Source organism: Acipenser ruthenus, chromosome 6 (assembly GCF_902713425.1).
Source record: "Acipenser ruthenus chromosome 6, fAciRut3.2 maternal haplotype, whole genome shotgun sequence".
NCBI classification, from domain to species: Eukaryota; Metazoa; Chordata; class Actinopteri; order Acipenseriformes; family Acipenseridae; genus Acipenser; species Acipenser ruthenus.
The window spans coordinates 29,240,192-29,257,691 of record NC_081194.1 but is presented as its reverse complement, the minus strand read 5'-3'; the positions used below and the strand labels follow the sequence as shown (position 1 = coordinate 29,257,691).

The following is a 17,500-nucleotide window of genomic DNA, read 5'->3' as shown; positions in this document are numbered from 1 at the left end:
TAGTTTCATTTCATAGACTATGGAAATCAAAAGCTGAAGTGTTTTGTGACAATCTACTGCAATGGAGTTAACCGATTGTTTGGAAAGGTCATGACGGGGTACAGCAGGAGGTATCGTCTCCCAGAGACAATCCATTATTGGTTGTCCCCGTGATTAAACCAATTATATTATTTTCTATAGTTACATACCATACATCTAGAATATTGCCAAATAAATGAGTGGATGTTCTGACAGATTGTGTTTTTGCTTACCGGAGATCTAATTCTTTGGTTCGAAGGAAATTTAATATAGGTGCAAATGCTGTTGGGTCTCTGTCAATAAATATCTGTAAAAGACATAAATAAAATATAATGACAAAGGGTTGCAACAGTGTGTTTCCTATGATAATTAAGAAACACAAAGCACAGTATTGGTTTGATGTTTTTATGCAAAATATGACACTACATTTTTTTTTTTTTTTTAAAAGACAATACAATGAACTTGATTAATTTGTGTAATACAGAAACATTCTTCTGGGCTAGCATAATAAAAAATGTAAACTGAATTCAAGTGGGCTGTTATAACCTTGATACACCAGTAGATGGCAAAAAAAAGTAATTTGTATTTTACTGTATTACATTACCAGGGTTTACAAGAGGATAAGGTCTAAGTGGATGGAGATATGAAATAGGTGATATTCCAGGGTGTGAAATAACCGACAGCACCGGCAGCAATTGCACCAGTGCCCAAATCGCTTGCTGCAGTGCCTCTGAAATTTAAAAAAAAAACAACTTACGGCAAATGTTGCCTGTAAGCCTGGCCTGTTCTGTCACAATTCAATTTAATCTCATCCTGCGAGAAAATGACTAATTATCATAATGTATTATTGTTGCCATTCTTTTTACTGTGCACCTCCCAGCACTAAGCCACAAGAAAGACGTACTGTACCATTGGTTAATGATGGGCAAACAGAGGGAGGGACACTGTTAGACTGAGCTCAATATGACCACGCCTCCAGGAATTCTCAATCACAGATGTTCACTGGCAGTGTCACTGTGTGATTTTTCTGTCTGTGAGCTCCATGCTAACTCAAAAATGTTTAAAAAGAAAGAAGGAAGAACAGCTGTCTAAAGCGGCAGCGAAGTGTTCTAGGATTTACCTAGTGTTCAGGTAAGAAATGGGTGCACAACAATTCATCCTCGACAATAATAATAATATTAATGTGAACTATGTTAAGAGCCACTTGCACAGTTTGTATTCCACTGTATTTGGATCATTTAGGCATGTCACAAAAAATATCAAACAGCAGTGTGTATTCACGACATTTCTTTAGCAGCTGCAATTTAATTTCTCTTCGATGCTGTCCACTACTTCATATACACATCTTACCCCCCACCTCAATCGCAAAAGCACAGGGGCTGACACTAGTAAGCAGGTAGTAGAAAGTAGGGAGCTAAATGGTCCAGTAGCTGTTAATTTCTACATAAAAAAAAAACAACCAAAAAAAAACATTTTTACCTACCGTTTTCATTTTAATGAATAGACCAAATTACCACATAGTGTTTGCCTGAAAATCTTTTTTAACTTTCCCTTCACTGGCATTGTTTATTTGTGCTGTTGTACCACTGAGGCTGTATCTAAGCTTAATCTATGACCCCGTTCACACTTGCGATTTGAGGCAGCCCAGAGCTGCCTTGTCTCATATGTGAACACTCCAAAAAAGAAAAGCACGCGAAAGGTAAATAGAAAGCTGAATCTGTGCTAGGCAAGATGGCAGTGGATCAATATTGAATGGTAATTATTTCTACATCATACAACTTTAATTAGAAAAATAGTAGTGTGAACAGGGTCTATGTATTAGTCAGTGATGTGTGACCGAGTTTAGTAAAGAAAACACCCTGAATAATTATTTTTTGCCAAACTTTGTATTTTTTCATTATGAAAGTTTGTTGTTTTTAAATTTTACAATAGAAAAGTGACCTATATATTATTTTTGTAACAATTTGTGTGTGAATCACTCAGAAAACATTGATTTGTGTTTGTCTGAATTAAAATGTCATCAACATAATAGGCTCTGTTTTTCTTTTTTGTTGTTTTATGAATGAGTATGACATGGCCTTGGTGCCCTTGGGTTGGATTTATGTTTTGCCTCCTAGAACTGCCTTGGTGTCCCTGAATCTTCACCACCCAACGAAGGTAACATTGCCTTGCCCTTCACGACCTTAACTTCTTGCCCTGATAGTCCTAGCGCTTGGCTTCTGGAATGCGACTACCACCAACTTGAGCATACATGGATGACATGACAACCATGACTACAACAGTAGCCTGCACTGATCAGTTATTGGGCAAATTAACCAATAACATTGAATGCAATTCAAGCGCACTAAATCAAGGAGCATCTCTATAATTAAAAGGTAAAGTAGTAAATAAAACGTTCTTCATTAATGGTGAGGCAATACCAACAGTGTCTGAGAAGCCAGTGAAGAGTCTTGGGAGATGGTACGACGGGGATCTAAAGGACACAGTTCGTGTGGGAGAAGTTAGACAACAAGCAGTGGAAGGGTTGAAGAGCATAGACAGCAGCGCTTTACCAGGCAAACTCAAACTCTGGTGCTTTCAGTTTGGTCTACTGCCGAGGTTGCTGTGGCCACTGACTGTGTACGAGGTTTCTTTGACAACAGTAGAGAAGCTGGAAGCTTTAATCAGTTCACACATCAGGAAATGGTTGGGAGTTCCACGCTGCCTCAGCAGAGTGGGACTTTATGGTAAAGGAATACTGCAGCTACCAGTCTCCGCTCTAACCGAGGAGTTTAAGTGCGCCAAGGTCAGACTGGAAATGACATTAGTAGAGCCACGCGACAAATGCGTAAGGGAGGCAGCACCTATGTTGAAAACTGGAAGAAAGTGGGCAGCAAAGAAAGCTGTGGAGGATGCAAAGGCTGTCCTTCGAATTGGTGATATCATGGGGCAAGTTCAGCATGGAAGAGGGGGTCTTGGTCTCAGTTTAGCTCCTCCTACATGGCACAAGGCAGCCCCAGCTCAACGGAGGAAGCTGGTAGTCAATGAGGTGCAAAGGCAGGAGGAGAGGATGAGGTGTATAAAGGCCCATTTACCAGGCCAAGCAGGGAGAATGGATGAGATGGGAGAGTGTGGAACAATGCAAGATTGGCTGGCAAGACCTATGGTCAATGGAACAAAGCAGGATCAGTTTCCTCACCAGGTCAACATATGATGTTCTCCCATCACCACAGAACCTAAACCTCTGGGTAGGAGAGGATCCCTCATGTCCTTTGTGTTCATCACCTGCAACATTAAGGCACATTTTGACAGAATATAATGTGGCTCTTAGCCAAGGACGGTTTACTTGGCGCCATGACCAGGTGCTGCGATGTTTGGCCTTAGCATTGGAAGACAATCGTAACATGACCAATAAGTTGCCACCTGTTCCATCAAAACATTACACACAAAAGACAACATTCCTCTGCCCAGGAGAGCAACCACCAAGAAAAGGTGTTAAAACCAATCCTCGCCCAGGACAACTGGAAGCTGCTAGAGACTGGAAAATGCTGGCAGATGTTGGTCAACGGCTTATTTTTCCACCTGAGATTGCCACCACTAACCTTCGACCAGATATTGTCTTGTGGTCTGTATCAGCACGCCTTGTTCACCTGGTAGAGTTAACAATGCCATGGGAGGATGCTGTAGATGAGGCGTATGAGAGGAATAAACTGTGGTATGCTCAACTAGCCACTGAAGCGGAACAGCGAGGATGGAGAGTCCGGGTTTACCCAGTGGAGGTGGGTTGTCGAGGATTTGTGGCACACTCTACAACCCGGTTTCTCGGAGACGTCAGATTCAGTGGCCAAGAGTTGCGTCGCGCAGTGAAGAACTTATCTGAAGCAGCAGAGAGGAGCAGCAACTGGCTGTGATTGAGATGGAAAGATTCTGGTTGGGGATCTCAAGTACAATAGAAAGAAAGAAACGCTGATGTACGGGTAAGTAAGCTGGGCTGAGTTGAATGGAGGACGGAGGGGGGTGATGCTGGGATGCCAGAATCACCGTCAAGCCCTCTTGAGGTGTCGTGGGCGAGTCGACGAAACACTGAGGATGGAAGGTGCCCACTTGAAGACCTAACAGATGTACCCTACTTAGCTCAATCCAGACGGTTGTCATGCTGATGCGCTGGGGAGACCGCACTGTGGTTGATCCCGGAGCCAGCATCGCAGCAGTTGTGTGTGCTGATGCACTAGGGAGGCAATAAGCTGATCCCTGGAGCCAGCATTACACTTCAGCCATCAACACCAGACAGAAGGATATCTACATCATCATATGGAAGGAAGCGCAAATGGATGGAGACACAGATGGATCATATTCATTTACTGTAAAGCTACGTCTTAGTTGGAGCTTATCTTGGCGAGAGCCGAGTTCAAATCAGCATGAAGTTTTAACATCTACTCTCATGTAATGGAAATCATTTATAGTTAATGAATCCTGGTATGTGAAGTAACATTAAATCTAAAATACTTACAAAACCAATTGTGCTGCTACCCCTTACATACCTCTCATATCTCAATGTTTAAGGTTTTAGACAATAACAACAATATGTGTCCCTTTTCTGTTGTTGCATTTTAAAGAATGTAATACTCACTGCTCCAGTTCCATCCCTTAGAGTTGATATTCTCCCACTGAGCAAACTGCAAAAAAAACCTTGTCAATAATGTAAAGCACGTTCTGAAAGAATGGATTATAACTCATAGAATTCCAAGCAGTGTATTTAACATCTGAAAAAATATATTAAAGTAAAAAAAAAAAATTAAACTAAATACTGTACACAATTACAGTACAGTGCCAATAGAAACGAGATGATATGAAGTAACTATTATTAGAAAACTTTTTCTAAAAAAAAAGTCTATTTTTTCATTTTTAACTCGAAATATAATACATTTGCTTTCAGTTCATTATCAGTTTTAAGGTACAGTAATGATTCTACTTTATGGCTTCAAGGATTTGGGTTCATACAAACTTAAAGACAAGTGCTTGCAGTATTATGGCATATACATACTAATATCAGATTAGCTACTTTTAAAACCCAATTATTCTCCTGTCTCTGATAATTTTACTCTTTGAAGTTCTGCAATTCAGGTACACATTGAGGTATCGCAGACTTTCCTCACAAGGTTCCCTTTCCCATGCAAGTCACAGGCACGGAGGCCAGCGATATTAATGAAACTGGAAGCTTGGCTATCTCTCAATTCCTTATCAATTAGGGTCACAACGAGGGTGCACCACTGGGGTATTAATCAAGTTTGTAAAGCATTTTACCTTGAGAAAAATGAGTCAGGAATCCACATTAGAGTTTGTCTTGAGGTGCTGAACCTGTAAGCCAAACAAAATTGAGACGACAAATGAAGCAGATGTTTACACCAACTGAGATATATCACAGCAAAATATACTGTAGCAATGCCATGTAGTGTTCTTTAGCTGCTGGTATCAGACGCTATTGAACACGATTGGTAAGGTTGGGAACAATTTGCATTTAACAACTGAAATTACAAAGAAGGAGCATTTCACACTCCACTAAAATGATGGAATAAAATCAATAATGGACGGGGCTCCCGAGGAGCGCATCCAGTAAAGGCGCTCAACGTGGAGTGCAGGATGCGATCTATAGTCTGGACGTCGCGCGTTCGAGTCCAGGCTATTCGACAGCCGACCGTGGACGGGAGCTCCCAGGGGGCGGCGCACAATTGGCCGAGCGTCGCCTGGGGGGAGGGAGGGTTAGGTCGGCCAGGGTGTCCTCGGCTCACCGCACACCAGCGACCCCTGTAGTCTGGCCGGGCACCTGCGGGCTTGCCTGTAAGCTGCCCGAGAGCTGCATTGTCCTCCGACGCTGTAGCTCTTGGGTGGCTGCATGGTGAGTCCGCAGTGTAGAAAAAAGTGGTCGGCTGACGGCACACGCTTTGGAGGACAGCGTGTGTTCGTCTTCGCCCTCACAAGTCAGCGCATTCTAAATTGGGAGAAAATCATAAAAAATAATTGGCAACTACTAAATTTATAAAAATAAAAAATAAATCATTAATGGACAATCGACAAAAATTATTTTATTGCAAAGACATTTAAAACAGTTTGTAGTACCCAATTGTATTATTTGTACATAACACTGTGTAGTTTTTACAAGAAGCTCTTTATAAGTGGACACAGACATCTGGATTCAAAATGGTTACAGACAACTCAAGTCAACTTGTGATTTCAGCGGTCCCTGGATATATCACTGAAGTGTGAATCATCAATTGTCTAATACTACAGCCCCAACATCAGAGGGGAATTGTGTCACAACAAAGTGTTCTGTGTTACTGGAAACTATGTACATTTCTGAAGCTATTGACTCCAACATTAGGACTTTTAAAGTTTAACTAGAGTTAGGTGCCACTGCAAGTGTTCTTTTATCCACAAATTCAAGGTTTACTTTTTTTTTGTTAGCTACTGTAATTTTCAAGACTTCTCTTCACCTTTCTATTTCCTTATCAGAATGTGTTTTCTTGGGAGTGGGGTAGGACATTCGGAAATAAAAAAAAAAATGTTGATTGCTACAACTCCGAGCCCCAGTTACTCTTAGCAGTCATCCTCAAGTCAGACTTTGATGATATCTACTGAAGATTATTAAGAAATTATTCACATAATTAAAACAACATCTACAGAACAGCTATTACCAGGTTTGTATCTGGATTGTTAGGAGTTAGTGTGTTTATTATATGCTTGAGTGCAGGAATAAGTTAAATATTTATAACAACCTGTTGTTAACACTCCTCAAAATGCCTTTACTGTTTCCACAGAGGCATTCAATATCTGGTTATGATATTAAAACCATTGCATAAACTTAACACGTAGTATCGATTTTACATCATCTCCAGAAGTAGGGGGTATTACTGTATACTGTAGCTGCAATTTCCTGTATTAAAAAAAAAAAAAAATGAATATACTAACCTCTTTGAATAGCAAATCTAAAAGTATCAAGTGTTTCTATTCACAGCAGGCTCTGTGCATGTAAATGTTAAAGAGTAACCTAATTTGTATAATGGAATGTCATGCTGGGGAATTTACTCACCTTAAATTTCTGCAGTTTAACACTTTTTTTATGCTTCCACTATGCATTGGTAAGTTGGAAATGATGGCAGGATTTAACGGTGAACTGTAATCCAATACTATTCTATGCCTATGTACTTGTGTAGCAATGCTCAATAATTAAAGTAGTATATACTCCAGTCACGAAATAATTAAGTAGTCTGGATTGCCAATATAATGTTTGAGTTCCCTACAACCAAAGAGTGTATCTATTGAGGCACAGTACAGTGTTTATAACTTTTTTAGCCAAAGCATTGAGCCTTTGAGCTCTAAAAGTAAAAACACGTTCTTATCAGAAAATAATTAGCTTTCTATTAGTTACTGTAGCAACGCTGTCCTGTATATTTTACAGCTCTCAGTCTCAGTATACTGCATCTATTCACTAAACCACAAAATACTACTTATTGTAGACAAGTAGTCGTAGTAGCTTATTTTAAAACAAACTACCTGGCCACCTTGCAAAGTGACTGCTGACAACAACATAACAGATTGAGGTCCTTTCATGACATGACATTTGGCTGTCATGCCACATACAGCAAAGAAACAAAAGTAATTGAGCCAATAAGCACAGCACAGTGTTAATGTGCATATTGGGCAAAAAGTTTTTTTTTAAAAAAGGTGTTCTTATGATTATCGTTTCCCAATGAAAACAGCAGTATAGCCTATTGTATGCCAACCAAATGCACAGACTACATTATCTCTAAATTATAGTATACTATTACACATTGTACACTGGTCAAAACTGGTAGCGTATTACTTTTTCTAACTAGCCGTTAGAACAATTCAATAAATTTAAGTAACATAATTTCACTAGACATTAATAAAATATTTAGCACGAAATTGGTCTAACGCGGTATGATGTTACTGTTAGCTAAGGTTCTCTCAACTATAACATAATTTCTCCAAATACTAACAGAAAGCAGCTGCTCTTAAATTAAATTAGATGCCCTAAATACGCAAATGACAGAAGTATCTAAACAACAATGAATTGCGTATGACATAATGAATGATAACACAAAATAAATGACGAGACCCAAGGCAGAGCATCTTCCATTGGCATCTGAGACTTGGGCCTTGTGGTGCTGAACTCAAATGTGTATCCTACCTCTAAATAAAACTAATTTGCTCAACCTATCACAGATCTAGTCGTAGAATCAATTTTACCAGCCACTCTCTCTTACCTTGTGCCACCGACGTTCAGCTGGATGATTTCCCCAGATCCTGAAGTAAAACTGTTACAATTCCCGGCCATCTTCCTCCACCCTCCAGGGTTCCCACCGCCAGGATTTGTACGTTTCTTTCCTTTCTTGTTTTTTTAAAGGGGTTTAAAAATACTGAAACACGCAACTTCGTAAACCGATTTCAATCCCGAATGCGGAGAGGAATCGGGCCAGGTGAGGTTTCATGGAAAAGTGTGCATGTTCATGTATTCAATGGGATCTGGTATTGCTATATTGGAAATATATTTAATCATATGTTGGGAATGCCGTTGTTTTTGCCATAACCCATGCAGTGTTACTTGCTCTGCTTTCCTTCCAGTTTGGAGCAGACGCAGCTTCATTACGTCACTGAGTCCCAGCCTTCACCAAGCAGCTGAAAACACAGTCAGTACCGAGTTCGTTTTTTCACTTGGTTATATCACAGTTGTACTATTATTTCTGCTACCATGTCTTCGTGGGAAGAAACACACCAGGTTTTAAATATACTGCATAGATATTATGTGTTTTACTTTGAAGGCGTGTAAACGGTACTTTAGACAGATATTGTTAGCATCTTTCAGCTAAAACATTTAAAACGTTATACCATTTATGAAGTGTTATGCTACCCTTTTTTGCTCTTAAAGGGATATCTATTAACAATCAATTCCAGTGATGGTCAAGAGATGTTAAATATGTAATTGCTGAGCACCTGTTTGTTAAATCAATCAAGTTTACTTGCATGATAATTGTGTCTAGCATTCCACCAAGTAAAAAAGGTGCAGTAAGTACTACTGGGCAAAAAGTGTCTAACAAAACAGCTACTATATGAGGAGCTCTTTCAGTTTTATCATAGAGCTAAATGAAATGTAACAGCAGCAGAAGGGTAGCCTGTTAAGATGTTTTAAAGGCATTACAAGGAAATAAGCCAGTTTGTGTTTTTCCGTTGTTTTTTACTAAGGATACTCGCCCCTTTGAAACATGTTTGACAATATTTCACGATTCAAAAAGGCCTGCAGTGAAATGTTTTAAATGACACTTTCAAAACAGACTAAAACAATTCCAAATGCTGTTATCATTATAGAGCTGATATTTTCAACGTGGAAGTATGAGGTATACCAACCATTATAAAACTTATTAAACTGATAACACCGTTCCATTTCTTAACAGTGGTTTCGGTAACAGGACTTCAATAAATGGAGACAGGGCATATAAAAGGTCAGTTATTTAAGGAATAGGTTGCTTCAAATGTTATTTGAATTGCTTCCCCTTTCTATTTTATGTTGTTTGGAATCATTCTGAGTGGTGGGCATGACCCGAAAAAAATATTGCGATCATTCTTTGTGAAATAGCTTTGGCATGCCTTCTAACTATACAAATGAATGCACATTCATTATACAAGCGTAGCTTAATCTGATATTTTTGTGCCAGCCTTGGCACAGGCAGACCGGATCCTACCACTCTCAATTTCATTCATCCTGGAACTAAACAGATCTTTTTGCACCTGTTACGAAAACAGAAGAAACTTTTTAAAAAATTTTTCAATAAAGAGAACCACCCTCACAGTGCTCACAGATTATACGAACACCAGAACAATTGAATGGGTTCCAGGCAAGCATAGTGACCAGAATTTACAGACATGTGAGTCTGCACATTTTAAAAAAAACATACCATATATTCTATTTCAATTGAGTTACCATAGTATGTCATTTGTTAAAAACAGAAATGCACACTAACATTGTCCTTATTTGGACAACAGCTGTTCCCCTACTGCAATTATAACCAACCATACAAACTATTACCAATGTTGGGCCAACCATTTATGTTATTTGGGACTGTATCACCAAACAAAATATTTTAACCATTTTTTATTTTCTCCTGAAAGAGAAATTAAAATGTATTCTTACTGATGTTTTTGTTCAATAACAAGCATTAGCACTCCTTTTACAGTATTTCATCCACCATTTAAAAAAAAAAAACTGCAGTGGGTTGGGTTCCAGATGTTTACCAATCAATTATAATTTTACACAAAACAACATCCGGACTCAAATATTTAATTTAATATTGTGTATACCCCATCACAAATGATATTGATCTGACAGAATTCTTAGTGGGCATATAGAAAGAGTCATCGTTTAGCTTGATCTCAGATCTGATACTGTAAATCACAGTTCAAATAATTTAAATAAAAAGTTTGTTTCTTATCTAGCTGTCAGCCTTCTTATTCGGCCTCCTGTTTCAATGAATTTCAGGGACATTAAAATCTGATTGGATTGCAACACACAGTATGTGTGTATTTATTGCAGTATAAAATGACATTCTTGTAGGTAATGTTTCTATTTTCCAGCAGATGGCACTTGAAGACTGCTTTTTCACTCATTTGGTAGGTTTCCTCTTTCGGGCTTTAATGCCTGACAAATAAAATTGTCCCAATGACTACTTCTAGCTTGTAGGTTCTAGTATATTTTTGCACAGCATGTTGATTTTAAAAGATGCATATGCCCATAGAAAATAATAAGAGCAGAAATGCTGTACTTTCTTAGTCTCTTTTTAGGCTCTTTTTAGTTTACCACATTTTACCACTCAAAGCCAATAAATACGATTATGAAGAATGATAGTAGCTCTTGGGTTTATGTATTTTAATATATTGTGATCTATTCAATTTATCTGAACAAGGTTGCCATTTAATAAAACAGTTTTATCATGAGTCACGGTAGTTAGTCAAGCCAAGTTAGAATAAACGGTGGAGGAAAACTACCATGACAACTGTGAGAAATATTGCTGTTTGTCTATAGTAGGTGTCTTAAAACAGTGGGGGTTTTAAGGGCGTATTATAGTTTTGTTTGTTATTGTGTGTGGCAGCGTGGGTGAGGTTAAAAGCTCAGTGCTGTAAACTCGTGTGGAATGTGATCATTTAGTGTTGATTCGGAGTTCGGATGTTTGTTGTTTTTCTTTCTGGAGTGTACTGACTGATGCGCATCTTTTGGCAAATTGAGGTGATTAATATCAGTAATTAACAACAACTGTCTTTCATTGCGCGTGAAGTCAGTAGCATGGCTCAGCTCTGCAGTGGAAAAACAACCCAGGCTCCCCTTAACAGCACCGTGAGGACTTGGTACGGCCCAGGCGCGGCTCGGTTGTACAGTGGAAAAGAGGCAGCGCTCTCAGCGTGCAGGATGTAGCGCTCTGGAGCGCTCTGCCTATTGAACGCACTCCAGAGACTCCCCTGCAGGACTGGCGATCTCCAGCAGAGGGAGCCAAAGCAAAGAAACTTACCTGAGTATCCAGTCAACCTGAAAGAGAAGAAAACGTGATTTGGAGAAGAAACAAAGACTGTGGTTTATAAAAATTACAAAGACAAAGTATACTTTCCTGACGATTCCAAGGGGAAATCCAGAGAAGATTTCCCAAACGAACCTTTGTGTTCTCCGTCCTTGTTTAGCGTTTTGTTTTAGTTTATTAGTTTACAGAATACACCGGGAAATAAAGTCAAAGTTTATTTAATACCATGATAAGGGTTAGGATTTTATTTTCCTTTTTATTAGTTTCAGTATTGCTTCATTTATTTGTTCTTTTGAATTAAATGACCTCTTGTTTTCATTAAAGTCCTGTTTCCTGGTCTTACCTGTGCAGGGATTGGTCAGAATACCCCAATATTTGAACATAGAGTTCACACTACCTACAGAAATCTATGGCATTGCCACAGCTATCCCATTTGTTTTACACCATTTAATCTATGCTTCTGGACAGCTCTAAACACCAAAATCATATACAAAACAATATTTTAATAGATTGGGCAAGATAGGCTGTCAATATTTTTCTTGTTGAAGAGATATCTCTTCTTTATATGGCTGGCCCCTTCATCAACACTTGGCTGTTTTTGTATATGTGAAATTATATATTGTTTTGTAATGATCTAATCCGCTGCAGTTTAGTTCAGCTGAACAGACCCCAGTACTATATGATTGCACATCCCCTTGTATAAATTAATGGTAAATCTTTACAGTATTTGTATATGCAAAAATGAATATGGTTATGGAATAGAAGGGCATCTAAGTTTAGTATAGGAAAGGTTGCCTCGCTTCATCATTGGGCAACGCAACACAAAGCACCACAAGAGGGCTAGGATGGATTGGGTGAAAGAGAAGATCTTAAAGACAGTTCCAGAATCGAGGCTGGAGAAGGCCCGTTACATACTGTAAGAATGAGGGATTGTGGGGTCAATTGAAATGATTTAACAGCGGCAGACCTTAATACCACCACTCTTAAATACTGCTGGTGTTTTCTCCTTCGTTATTAATTGACTCACTTAACATTACTACATACAGTAAAAAATAAAATAAAAAACAGTGAAATAATGTCTCCAATGTCATTGTTTCAAAGTGAATGTGTTTTTTTTCCTAAAAAAAGGGAAATGTTAACATACATGTAAATTACAAGGATCAAGGTGTATTTATTGCATGCTTTCTGTACACTTTGATCTAGTCCATTTAAGCATGCTTTCTTATATAACAAAATTACAATCTTAGGCAGCTGACATTTGCTATAGCCAGGCTTTTCTATTTTCTTCTCAGTACCAGGCCAAATAAGATTCTTGGAAACACAAAGAATATGTGGACCCCTGTACAATTGAGCAGTACATTTAATATAATGTAGTTGACAACACAAACCAATATTTTCCTTTCTTTTTTCCACAGGAGCAAATTACAGCAACAATCCCACTAGTGTTTATCTCTATTCATAAAGAACAGCTAGTTTATAGAATTTTATAAATTGATAACAATGAGAGCTGAATGCAGAAATACATTGAAGCAAAATGAAGAACCATTGTCCCACTCAGTAGTTAAGCAACAGTAGTAAATTCATTATACTGGGAACCCTCTGCACTTGTGGGACCATGGTTATCTATTAAGGGAAAATCGTTGTTCTGCATTTGTTCATCTAATCCAATATTTGTCAGAGGGCAGTATGTATTTGTTATGAAATAAAGCATGTACATTTTGCTGGATCCAGAAAGCTGCGCCATACCAAATACTGATTGCTTTTCTTTCTCACACATCATACAATGAGTTACAAATCCATTGAGCACTGGGCTGCGCAGTGTTGAAATGTTAATGTTGGGTGGCTTGTGCACAAGAAAGAATCCTCTAAATTCTGGTGTCCTAAGCATTAGATAACAGTCAAATGTTACCTCTGTTTCCTATTATTCTTAGAACTAAGATAATTTTTGTCCTAAAACATTTGATTGGAATTATTTATTTATTTAATTTGGAGTGCCCAATTATTTTACTCCCTGTCTTTCTCCCCAATTTAGAATGTCCAATTAGGTTCCCTCACTCAGCTCAGGAGAACTGAAGGTTCAGTGAGCGTCCTCTGATCCCAAGTCAATTTTGTCTTTCACACCCAGGAACCCGATGGTGGATGTCAGTGAGCTACCTGGCCTCTGCAGGTTTCCGTTTGAGCTCACTACACAGCTGGCCGGTAGGGTCCACTGTAGCACACTGATGAGAAACAGCCCCTGCCATTTTTGTCTCCCTAACTCACAAGAGTGGCAACATCACACAGCCAGGATGCGAACATGCGCCCCCTGACTCACCCTGCACACCACATAGCCATGCTTTTACCAGGTGAGCCACTCGGGGACCCCTGGAATTAAAATATTTTAAGTAAATCATTAGTTGTGTTGAAAATAAAATGTCTTGGTGACCCCATTTGGCTCCAGGCAAAGCAATAATGGTGACCTAAATTTTTTTTTGTTTGTTTTTCCGCACAGCTTTAATTAGTGCTGACCTGAAAAAAGCTACGCTATGCTGTTAATGCATTCAGAATTCTACAGGGAATGGAACATTATTGGGTCGCTCATCCGTTCAGTTCATTTAAAGTACTGTAATCTTGATAGTGAAATAGAGTAGCTCAAGATACAATTTGTTCATTTTACTGAACTAGCATTATTTAGAAAATAATGTTCTCTGAAGTCTTTTTTTTCTTTGCTGACTACTGACAGAGAAACTGCAAATGGTGCACAATTTATCTGTAGTAGCTATTGATGTTGCTTACATAGCATGTCAAATGAAAGTGTTTTGAAAGAAGTGAACATGAATTTAACTAAACAGGTAAGGTTGCCATTTAAAGTGAGTTTTAAAATTCTTAAGCTTTTAGCTCTTAGAAGGCACCTATCGTGGGATAATTCCCGTTTTATTATTATTTATTTCTTAGCAGACGCCCTTATCCGGGGTGACTTACAATTGTTACAAGATATCACATTATACATTATTTTTTTACATACAATTACCCATTTATACAGTTGGGTTTTTACTGGAGCAATCTAGGTAAAGTACCTTGCTCAAGGGTACTGCAGCAGTATCCCCCCCTGGGATTGAACCCACAACCCTCCGGTCAAGAGTCCAGAGCCCTAACCACTACTCCACACTGCTGCTCAACCTAATGGCTGAGACGATCCATGAGTTTTATAATACTTAAATATTTAAAAGTTCAATAATGATTTGGCTAATGCCTTCATTTGTGTTTGTGTTGAGTGGTTTGGTGTTTTTTATGCAGGATAAATGGCCACTCCCTGTGGAAGATATTGAATGTACAAATTTTGAGAATTCATAGATCCCTGGTAGGAGCTCTGACCAAAAGTTTTGAATCACCCTAAAAAATTAACCAATTTTGCTTCATAAAGTCGAATGATACCTGCTGAATAATGTTACGATAACATATTGAATTACATATTGCTTTGTAGTTTTCCATATACTTAACGAAAAACTGACACAAATTAAAAAATGTGACATTTCGAAATCTACCATGAAATACTGTACTACTATTATGGCTTCCAGTAGACTTACATTATTTCCATTACATGTGAGTAGATGTTCAAACTTTATGCTCTCGCCAAGATAAGCACCAACTTAGACGTAGCTTTACAGTAAACTAATGTGATCCATCTGTGTCTCCATCCATTTGCGTTTCCTTCCATATGATGATGTAGATATCCTTCTGCCTGGTGTTGATGGTGTTGAAGTGTAATGCTGGCTCCAGGGATCAGCTTATTTTGCCTCCCCAGCGCATCAACACACACAGCGGCTGTGATCCTGGCTCTTGGGATCAACCACAGTGCGGTCTCCCCAGCACATCAGCATGACAACCGTCTGGATTGAGCTAATTAAGGTACGTCTCTGGGGTCTTCAAGTGGGCACCTTCCATCCTCAGTGTTTCGTCGACTAGCCTATGACACCTCAAGAGAGCTCGATGGTGATTCTGGCGTCCCAGCATCACCCCCCTCCGTCCTCCACTCAACTCAGCCCAGCTTACTTACCCGTACATCAGTGTTTCTTTCTTTCTATTGTGCTTGAGATCCCCAACCAGAATCTTTCTGTCTCAACCACAGCCAGTTGCTGCTCCTCTCTGCTGCTTCAGATAAGTTCTTCACTGTGCGATGCAACTCTTGGCCACTGAATCCAACGTCTCTCAGAAACTGCACAAATCCTTGACAACCCACCTCCACTGGGTAAACCCGGACTCTCCATCCTCGCTGTTCCGCTTCAGCGGCTAGTTAAGCATACCGCAGTTTCTTCCTCTCATATGCCTACAGCATCCTCCCATGGCACTGTTAACTCTACCAGGTGAACAAGGCGTGCTGATCCAGACCACAAGACAATATCTGGTCGAAGGTTAGTGGTGGCAATCTCTGGTGGAAAAATAAGCCGTTGATCAACATCTGCTAGCATTTTCCAGTCTCTAGCAGCATCCAGTTGTCCTGGATATTTAAAGAATATAAAGTCAGCAGAAATACTAAATAAATTGTTATAATACGCTCTGTATTAACCTATAGTTATGTTAGAGCATTCTATATTCCTGATTATTCTGTTATAACAGTGACAAATATTATTGTATCTTTGTACGTCTGAGTAAAAAGGGAGTTGGGTTGGGGTCACGGTGACCAAAAAAACCCTGTGAAATGAGCTAAGCTTGTACTTGTCTAAGCTACTGGTCAGTAGCGGCTGCAGGATTTAATTCCTGGCTGGGCCCCAAATTTTCACGGACGGGAAGTTTATGACTTAATGACATAACCGTAATGACGTAATTACTAATATGCGTACTGAGGACACTCTATCAAAGATCTTTATAGTAACTAGAAGATCTTTGACTCTATACTGTCAGAAATAGCACCATATTCTCCAAGAACGCACACTCTACCAAAACATTTTGACAGTCGGAAATCCGATTTACTACCAACAGGCATAGCGGCACAAATTCCATAACATTAGCGTCTGACAAAAGCTCTCACATGTGTTTCGACTTCCCAAAGTGAGCTTAAATTTAAAAAGTGACTAAAAGTGAATGTTAATACTTCCCTTTGCGCTTTAAAAAAGTGTCAGTTACATGGGAACAAAAACAAAACAGGAATAGAGGCATGAGTTGAGCATAACATACATCTCAGCTGCATCAGTCAACTGAATTCAAGTTGATAAAATTAAATCTAGGTACTTATATTACTGGCGCATTTGTTGATTCGTCGGTTCGTTTTATTTTTACAAAATTTGTTGGGACATAGCTAATGCTTAAGACACAAATATAGCTATAGTTTACTGCAAAGTTGGCTAAACATTCTGTATTATAATATTTCTTAGACTTACAATTGTTACAGACATCACATTATTTTTACATACAATTACCGATTTATACAGTTGGGTTTTTACTGGAGCAATCTAGTTAAAGTACCTTGCTCAAGGGTACAACAGCAGTGCCTCCTCACCTGGGATTGAACCCATGACCCTCCAATAAGGAGTCGAGAGCCCTAACCACTACTCCACACTGTTGCCCTGTGTAGGTAATTAGATAGCTAATTGCAAATGTAAAAAATAACTAAACAGCAGCTGCACAAGCGAGTTGCTTGCGTGCCTTGCAATGAAAGAAAAGTTCCTGTATGTATGCTGCCAACGCTGTCATTTCGTAAGATCTCATATCTCAGCCGTCCAATCACCAATCTTTTTTTTTCTTCATAACCATGACAACGGTGCTGAGGTGCGTGAGACGGATATATTTTTTGAACCACAAGGATGAGCTAGACTCTTCGCAGCGGATCACAGTCTGATACGGTTTGGCATGAAATGTTTTTAATTGTCAATAGCTCCGTAACTGAGTGGACCCATGAGCAAAATCTCGTGTAATGGAAATCATTACAACATTTTAACACACAT

At 39.0% G+C, this 17,500-nt stretch overlaps 1 protein-coding gene and 1 long non-coding RNA gene across 7 annotated transcripts in view; one reads left to right on the top strand and one right to left on the bottom strand.

Moving 5' to 3' along the window:
• The window catches only part of kctd3 (potassium channel tetramerization domain containing 3), a 34,491-nt gene extending 25,852 nt beyond the window's left edge, over positions 1-8,639 (bottom strand). For 4 of the 5 annotated variants that reach the window (XM_059025326.1, XM_034017081.2, XM_059025325.1 and 1 more), the window contains exons 1-4: positions 8,283-8,639; positions 5,302-5,355; positions 4,628-4,673; positions 252-325 (exon numbers count right to left, since the gene is read on the bottom strand). In XM_059025326.1, coding sequence (XP_058881309.1) covers positions 252-325; positions 4,628-4,673; positions 5,302-5,355; positions 8,283-8,353 — 245 coding nt within the window. In that variant the 5' untranslated portion in view covers positions 8,354-8,639. The remainder of the gene's footprint in view (positions 1-251; positions 326-4,627; positions 4,674-5,301; positions 5,356-8,282) is intronic. The other variant, XM_059025328.1, reaches the window with a different exon arrangement.
• Positions 8,301-11,876, top strand: LOC117410494 (uncharacterized). 2 transcript variants are annotated; one of them, XR_004545696.2, is made up of 5 exons: positions 8,301-8,390; positions 8,641-8,705; positions 9,468-9,515; positions 10,648-10,680; positions 11,343-11,876. It is a non-coding gene; the product is annotated as an uncharacterized LOC117410494 (long non-coding RNA). The 2 variants fall into 2 exon arrangements; XR_009328870.1 differs by lacking the exon at positions 8,301-8,390 and adding an exon at positions 8,430-8,495.
• Positions 11,877-17,500: the final 5,624 nt, after the last annotated feature.